The sequence below is a fragment of the Lutjanus erythropterus genome, chromosome 11, assembly GCF_056507025.1.
Source record: "Lutjanus erythropterus isolate fLutEry1 chromosome 11, fLutEry1.hap2, whole genome shotgun sequence".
Lineage (NCBI taxonomy): Eukaryota > Metazoa > Chordata > Actinopteri > Lutjaniformes > Lutjanidae > Lutjanus > Lutjanus erythropterus.
Window position 1 is genome coordinate 40,159,315 of NC_139327.1, and position 8,948 is coordinate 40,168,262.

The window sequence follows — 8,948 nt, forward strand, 5'->3', positions numbered from 1 at the left end:
GTGTTCGTTGCACAAACTAATTATGTTTTGTAATGTGACAGTACCGTGGTAAAGATCTGCTGATGTTAAGGGGCAAAAAGAGCTCATTAGAGTTTGAGAAAGATCAGTGTTTGTGTCACAATTATGACTCTCGCGAGATCTTCCGCGGGCTCAGTTGTTTGTTTGAGCTGCTAAAATCGTAGAAGAAGAAGTGAAGGCGCTGCGGGGAAAGTCAAAATGTCTGCCCCGAAAACCATCCCGAAAGATGCTCAGGTAACGTTATTAATGCAGAGTTTTTACAGTTTATTTCACACGAAGCTGTAGTTTAACTCCAGCCCGATCGTGTTTTGTTTAAATGTCGTCTTTAACATCAACAGTCGACGCGTTTGTGTCTGTTTCTCTGAACCTGCAGCCGTTAGCTAGCCTATCAGCTAACTTTAGCACTGGATTACCGTTCACAGCACTGACAAGCAGCTAGCCTGTTAGCTTAGCCAGTAGCTGTTTTGGGGGTGTAAACATAAGAGAGTTGTGCGTATTTTCTACAGAGTTTCCTAATGTTTGGCTGACAATAGAGTTTATTAACATTAACGGTCATGTAAGTTAACTTTGTTCGAGTGTTTGACACCGAAAGAGATGATAAACAGCAGGTGTTGCAGTAAAATCAGTAAATGTTTTGTTCGCTTGTTTTTTCACAGAGTTAGTGTGAAATTATTTCACCCATTTCAAGTGACGCACATAATACTGCGAATGTTTCATGGTTTCTTTACTCCTCTGAAAGTAAAATTATTATCTTTGGGTTATGAGTAGAGTTGCACATTGTAAGCACTTACCTCTATCAGTCATTGATAACATTAATGATCAATCAATTATTTAAAAAACAGAGAAAATTTGCGTATACCAAACAGTGTTTCCCCCTCTCAATCAATCTTTATTTCTGCAGCAATATATTGTATATTCTCTGACATCATTACATAACCTATGAACCTTAAAAAGCCATAAAGGCCCATATGATCAACCGAGGCAGTGAAGCTACAACCAGCAGTCGATTCATCAATCAGTTGATCGAGACAAGATTAAGTGCCAACCACTGTAATAATGATCAATCGTTTTTCAAGCAAAAATATCAAACTTTTCATCTTTCCGGCTTCTTAAATATGAGGATTTGAGCTTTAATTTGAGATTTATAACAGTAAATCTTCAGTAATTAATCAGTACATCTTTAAGTGTCAGACAGAAGAAGCAGTTTGAAGGCATCACTTTGGGCTTTGAGAACTTGTGATGTGCATGTTACACATTTTTTTACATTTCATACACCAAATCATTAATTGATCAAGCAGCAACTCCAGTAGTTGTTAGTAGCAGTCAAAGCAATGTACTTAGATAGAAAAAACAAAAAAATTCAAGTTGTTTCAGTCCATGAAATGTCAGCAGTTTAGCACTGCAATGCTTAGTCATTCATGAAATGAATTGTCACCTATTTTAATAATGGATTAATTGGTTTGAGTCAAGAGGTGAGGTACATCCTGGTCAGGTCAGCAGTTTGAAGTAATGATCACAAGCAAATTATAATTAAAAACTTGACAGTACAACTGAAAGTAATCAAATATTTGTTTGGTTTATGAAATAGAGACGTGCGTACAGAGTTAAGTTTGTCAGCATGTTGTCTGATGGGTCCTGGCTGCTTTACAGGTGATGATCCAGATCCTGAAGGACATGGGGATCACTGAGTACGAGCCCCGAGTCATCAACCAGATGTTGGAGTTCACCTACAGTGAGTTTTAAAAACACTGATCTTTTTTTTTTTTTTTTTTGATTGATAATGATCAGAGGTTGAAAAATAAGTGCAAACATGTGGAGCACACATCCGGACCTATTTTTCAATCTTTGACCTGTTGAACTATTTTCAAAGTCCTCAAGTTACTGTCAGAGAGGAGTAAAGAAACCAGAAAATATTCACATTTAAGAGACTGAAATCAGAGATTTTTGTCTTTTTTGCCCTTAAAAATAACTCGAATGGTTTAATCAGTCATCAGAATAGTTGATTAATTTATTAATTGATTAATCATTGCAGCTCTACTGTTTTTGTATGTGAAGAACTGGTGCCTGTTGGCACCACAGACTGTAGAGTGTCTGCAAAAACCCAGTGGGATAAAACAAAACAATAAAAGATAGAAACTTTCAGGGTGTGTGTGGATGAATGTCCTAAAAGCTCAGTAAACCTGAGGAGCCTGTAGAGCCGCCCGAATCTTTCATTCAAGAAAATCACTAACAGAAAATGAAGTCAATATTTAAAATATGTCTTCATTTAAAAAGTGTTTTCTTTATGATTGTCTGTGAGGTTTTGAAGTCTCAGTCTGAGTTTGCTTGTGGTTTCTGTTCGTAGGATATGTGACGACCATCATCGAGGACGCCAAAATCTACGCCACACACGCTAAGAAGTCCAACGTGGACGCTGATGACATCAAACTGGCCATCCAGTGCCGCATGGACCAGTCGTTCACTTCGCCGCCACCACGAGACGTAAGCCCGCTCCGTCCTCATGTCCACTGTGTCTCTTTATCAGATAATCTGAAGCTTTGTTCATCACGTTGACATTACATCAATATCAGTATTGTATTTTCTTTAGAATTAGGTTCCAGTGGTGGCTGCGCTGGATTGTTTCTGACTCATGTGATCCAAACCTTTTCACGTGCAAAAATCAAAATTTATTGAAAAAAATTAGATGTAATCATTTCCAAAATTCACGTCTTTATCCATCAGAATATTCTGATTCCATCCATACAGTTTAGCACGTAACCTTTGAAAAACCTCATTTCACTGCTGTCAGAACTGTGTGTTCTCCTGCTCACTGCACACAGAAAGGCCTGTACGAACTAAAATCACATTTATGTTGAAGAAACTGGCTAATTCTGCTCATTAAATAAAGTTTATTTCACGAAATAAAAACTCATTTAATCTGATAAACTATGTTATTCAAATTGAGGATTTAAAATTTTTTTAGGTTGATTACATCTTAAAGTAGGACGACAGACATTTGAAGAGTGGATGATTTTTACTTGATCGACAAATAATTGCAGACGGATCCGTCAGACTTTGACCCACATCTTATTTTGAACCTGGCCCTCTGCTCTCTGCTGTGTTCAGTTCCTGTTGGAGGTTGCAAGACAGAAGAACCAGACTCCCCTCCCGCTGATCAAACCGTACACAGGACCCCGACTTCCTCCAGACCGTTACTGCCTGACGGCGCCCAACTACAGACTGAAGTCCGTACAGAAGAAGGTAAAAGACCCTCGACCTTTAACCCCCAGTGTTTATGTTGTGATGTTCTGCTCTCTGAGGCACTTTTTTTTTTTTTCCTTTTGTCCTTCCAGGTGTCGTCGTCTGCTAGCAGGATATCGGTGCCTCGCCTCAGTGTCGGCGCCGTCTCCAGCAGACCGAGCACGCCGACCCTCGGTGAGTCTGTTATCACGTGATGCAGCTGTTAGGCTGTAGAAGGCACCGCAGACAGACGCACAAAATAACAGAACCAGATAAAACTTGACTGGAATTTTGTTTTTTGTCTGATCAGCCTTTGCAGTTTAGATTGAATATTGGCCGATAATGATTGGTGGCTGATCGATCGGAGCAGTTTGTGGTGCTGCAGGAGGTTTATGTGCCTCAGTAAAGTGTTTTAGTTTAAAATTGAACAAAACTCCAAAATAACAGTTTTATTTTTCATGACAAGCAGATTTAATATCGTTTCATGTACAAACTTAGTAACAAACTAGAGACAATAACAACTAATCAATGATTGTTAAGAATCTGATTGATCATGTAAAATATAATTGATCTTCTATTAAATAAACATAGGAAACATGAAGCTCTTTACATGTTCCATAGGCTACACTCTTAATAAATAAGGGTTCCAACAGGGTTCTTCCTGAAGGGCTGTGCGTCTACTCAGAAGTTTGCTTCTGAAGAACCATTTTTGGAAAAAAGGGTTTGTCAAGAGTTCTTTGTGAGACTGAGGGTTCCATTAAGAACCCTTTTTGTCCAAAGAACCTTTTTTTAGAAGACGAGTTCTTCAAGGACTGTTGAAATCCTTGGAGAAGGGTTCTTTGTACTATAATATGAAAAGGTTCCTGCTAGAACCCCCTGAATGTGTTCTAGATAAAACCTCCAGAGATGGTTCTAGGTATAACCCTTTATATTGGGTTCTAGGCAGAATTCTTTGAAAGGGTTTCAACTAAACTTTGATGAAAAGTTCTAAGAGGAACCAAAAATGTTTCTGTGTTTTCTGACCGGCGTTCTGTCCACAGGAACTCCGTCTGTCCAGTCCGTCACCACTAAAGTCGGAGCTCCGGTGTCTCTGACGGGTCAGAGGTTCACTGTGCAGATCCCCCCGCCCTCCCAGACGGCCACCACCAAAACCAGTAAGAACCTGACACCAGTTTAATATCAGACTGCAACCAGTGACACCAGCAGGATGTTTTTATCTGAAGTTCATTTAACCAGAAAATCCACAAAAACATGAACAATCTTTTTTTAATTTGATAAAATCAGTAGCAAAAAACAAATCATGAAAAAAACAAAACAAAATATGTCACAGAAAGAGAATTAAACAGAATATTGAGTATAAAATCATTTGTCTGGTTTAGGTCTGCAACCAACCATTATTTTTATTATCAATAAATCTGACAATTATTTTCTTGATTAATTGATTATTAAACAATTAGTGGTTTTGTCTGTAAGATACCAGAAAATACAGAAAAATGTTGATCATGGTTTTCTGAAGCCCATGTTGACGTCTTTAGATGTCTTTGTCAAAAACGCTAAGATATTCAGTTTACTGTCGTAAGAGGACTAAAGAAACCAGAGAATATTCACATATGAGAAACTCAAATCAGAGAATTTTAACATTTTCTCATTAAAAAATAACTCAAAAGAATTGATTGATTACCAGAATAGTTTGATTAATCATTGCAGCTCCAGTCTGTTTATGCTTTTAAATATTCTAAGTTTAAAACCCAGTTAAGATATTTACCCATATTTTTATTATAATCTCATCACAGTAATATTATTAAACTGTCAAAGTTTGATGTGGCTTTGCTGAATTAAGTAAAACTTTAATATCTGCTGCAGGTCCTTCCCTGTTGGACCAGTATTTAATTTGATATTTAGTTAAGAGAATAAGAAACCAGAGATGCACCATAATATCAACACGTCGCCTGTATGAGCTGATAAAAAATAAAAAATTGTCTCGGCCTGACATCAACATATTTCTGCTGATATGGAAAAGATAAAACCACAGTTCTGTTTTCTCTGTTAGACTAGTCTAAATTAAAAATTGTGTTTAGTCAACAAGGAAATTAGTTTTCAAGAACATCCCTGTTTGAAAAACGATAAATTTCTGGTTTCAGTTTTTCAGTCTGAATCCTGTGAACAGCTGTGAACAGCTGGACGGAGACGCCTGCTGGTGGAACGTTGAGTTAAACCTCTTAAAAAAAACTCCAGATGAACTCTGGGACACACTTTTGGTCAGAATGAGGATTTTGTCTCCCATCACAGTTTTATCTCACTGCTCTTCTTCTCATCCTGACAGCCACGCCGTCCACGCCCGCCGTCTCCAACGTCCTCATCAACCCGTCTCTGATTGGCTCCAAGAACATCCTCATCACCACCAACATGGTGTCACAGAACTCCAGCGGAGAGTCGCTGAAGAGGAAGCACGAAGACGATGACGACTACGACGCTTTATGACGGACGGCGTGACTGAAGACAACTTAAAAAATAAAACAAATCTTTTTAATCCTGACTAAATTCCTGCTACTGTTCTGACCACAAACTGATCCACATCATGGCTCATTAAGAACTCATGTTAGTTTTCTAGAAGCGGAGAGACCAACTTCACCTTCAGTGTTCACACTGGGAGTCGACCAGTCGCACCAGTCTGCTGAGAGCCCTCAGACTGGACCCAGACACAACCTGAAACCTGCTCTGATGATCCAGATTTACAATAAAACTGCATCAAAATAAAAACTGTGTTGCATCTGTACTTACTTTATATGGATATTCCACCAAAAATCTACATTTTGAAAGAGCTAGAAAACATTTGTGTGCTATAATTTAGCATAAACACTGAAGGGAAAGTTCAGATGATCTGAAGTGTGGTTGTGTGAGGAATTTATCCACAGTCAGTGTGTTACCTGCAGTCGACACGCCCCCAGTTTGGAGAAGCAGCAGGAGAACCAGTGTATAGAGCTAAGCAAGGGTCAACAGCAGCATGTTAAAAAAATCACTTTTAACATGTTCTACATTTAGAATATTTTCACCTCATCTTTCTGTCTGACAGATTTTTTTGATGGGAAAACAATAAACCAACCAAACTCCATTGACAAAATCAGTGATTTTTAGCTCACAGAACACAGGAGTTGTTGGTCTGCTGCTGCCTCCATCTGTGTGTTTGTGTTATTGTGTGACTTCAGTGTTTGAAAATATTAGTTTAGATTCACTGTAGTCTCACAACAACACAAACAAACTAACAGATGGAAGCAGCAGCAGACCAACAACTCCTGTGTTCTGTGATGTAAAATTACTGATTTCTACTGTGGGGTTTGGTTGGTTTGAAGGGAGTGATATTTGTCTTTCATAGTACTTTCCTGTCAGAAAAGTGTCTGACAGCAAAGCAATGAGGAGAAAATATTTTAAATACAGTGTACACTTACCTATACAGATTATTTTAGGTGTCTATAACTGGTGTTGCTGCTGAGCGTGTCCACAGCAGGACATTTAGCTCCTTCCACTGGTACTCCTGCAGCTTCTCCAGACTGGTGAGACACTGATCATCGAGAAGACGCTCGTTCAACCACACTGAAAAACAAACAAACAAAAACCCAGACGATTATGACTCCTGCATTACTGTCGTAGTTTGTTGTACATTTTCACGTTTTGAACGTAAACATCTTTGTAAATATCTAAAGCTGTTAAACATACTGCAGTAAAAACAATATTTCCATCTGAAATGTTGCGGAGTAGAAATATTCTGCTTTTTACGTCACTCTTTGAAATCAAGTTCCAGTTGAGGCAGAAAAACATCCTGTCATGAATGAACTGCAGCGGCTCTCAGAGCTGCAGAAACAAGCAGCAAACGAGGAAAACATCAGTTTAACAACACGTGCAACACTCACAGAACAAGAAAACCTTCATGTTACAGTGTTTTATCAATGAACAACATGAACCTACAAACAGTTTTCATCTGAATCTGGTCCTCTTATCTTTGACTGCTTACTTACCTGGATTTCATCAAACCAACGACTGTGGAAAACCTTTTTCAAACAGAGAGATCCTTTAAGTCATTATGACAAACTCCCTCAAAATAATGACCAACTTATCTTAAATTAACTTAGTACTGAAAAATAAACACTTGGTACTTAAAGTAGTTTGTTCACTTAGTCAGTTTAAGACACTAAGAGATTATTTTGACACTAGTAATTATTTTGTGAAACTGAGTAAGTATTTGAAGATACCAAATAATTATTTTGTGATTCTAAGAATTACTCTGATACAAAGTATTGCAAAATAATAACCTGGTATCAAAAAATAATTAAGTAATTATTTTGTGATACAAAGTTCCGCAAAATAATTACTTAGTATTGAAAAATGATTAAGTGATTATTTATATAAAAAATATTTTTAAACTATTAAGTTATTATTTTGATACTTTGTAATTATTTTAGCAATACTAAGTAATACTTACTTATATTCTGATACTAACTCATTATTTTGAGAAAACCTCATTATAATGACTTACAGGATCTTTTTAATGATCAGACTGGCAGCTTCCTCAGCTGTCATTAAAAAAAAAAAAAAAAAAAATCTAAAATTTTCACTAATGAATTAACTGCACAGTCAGCAGCCAGCAGCCGGATCTGTTAGTTCATTTTGCCTTTAATAATAAAAAGAAAACTAAAATAAAAATCTCAAAATAAAAAATACATGGCAAAACAATAGACTCTTAAATGATTATGAGAATAATCATGGTCGCAATGATGATACAGTAGAAGTAATAATAGTCACCATAATAATAATAATAATAATAATAATAATAATAATAATAATAATAATAATAATCAGAAGCATAATAATCATAACTCTATCTTTTCTGGTGTTCGTCCCACCAGCAGAAATCACGTCCTGTTTTATAGACATTATGGTAAGCATCGCACAGGCCGGGGCGTGGCACTTGTCAAAATATTTTCACACTTAGCAAAGTTACCCCACATATGCACGACAAAATAAGGACAGAATCACAGCTCGTACGATTCACAGCACTGCTTGGAAAATAAAATTAAAACCAAAAAGATTAAAAACATGCTCCGTTTCTTCTTCTTCTGCTTCTTCCCTTCTGGGTGACGGTCGCAGCTTCAGTGACTGACTGAGCGAAGGAGGAAGGGCGGGAAGTTTGGCAGTTTTTAGATTTAAAATAATAATAAAAAAAAGAAGTTTGTTGGTTTGTGTGAAGCCTTGAAAACTTTGTCAAAAACACAACAAACAATTTTGAAAAATGGCCAAGTGTCAAAAAAAGATCAACATTCTTCTTCTTTGTCTCCTGAAATAAGCAAAAAAGTAACGATAACGTCTGCAGTTCTGTGGGTTTGTTTCGTCCAATGAAAGTGCAGTGCTCTTGTGTCGTGTGAAATGTTGATCCGTGCAGCTTTTTGGGGAAAATAAACACAGAACTCATTAAGAGACAGATCTGACGGTGACGAACGAATGTTGGAAAAGTCCTGAACTACTTTCAGCCATCTGTTTTTAAAGAGTGAACGCACAGAGAAAAGATGAAGGCGAGGAGGAGGAGGATAAGAAAACCCTGCTGAGCTGCTGAAGTCCTTCACATCATGTCGGAGTTTGACTGAAGAAAAGTGAAATTGAAACGATGAAGGATGTTTGAGGAGAAGAGGAGGCAGGAGGAGCTTCATGTGGTGGATCTG

At 37.4% G+C, this 8,948-nt stretch overlaps 1 protein-coding gene across 1 annotated transcript; it reads left to right on the forward strand.

The window, feature by feature from the left end:
• Positions 1 to 5,754, forward strand: taf9 (TAF9 RNA polymerase II, TATA box binding protein (TBP)-associated factor). Its single transcript, XM_084730125.1, has 7 exons — positions 1 to 252; positions 1,669 to 1,750; positions 2,363 to 2,499; positions 3,124 to 3,258; positions 3,351 to 3,432; positions 4,278 to 4,391; positions 5,561 to 5,754. The coding sequence occupies exons 1-7, from the start codon at positions 217 to 219 to the stop codon at positions 5,716 to 5,718; spliced, it is 744 nt and encodes a 247-aa protein (XP_084586251.1). The 5' UTR covers positions 1 to 216; the 3' UTR covers positions 5,719 to 5,754.
• Positions 5,755 to 8,948: the final 3,194 nt, after the last annotated feature.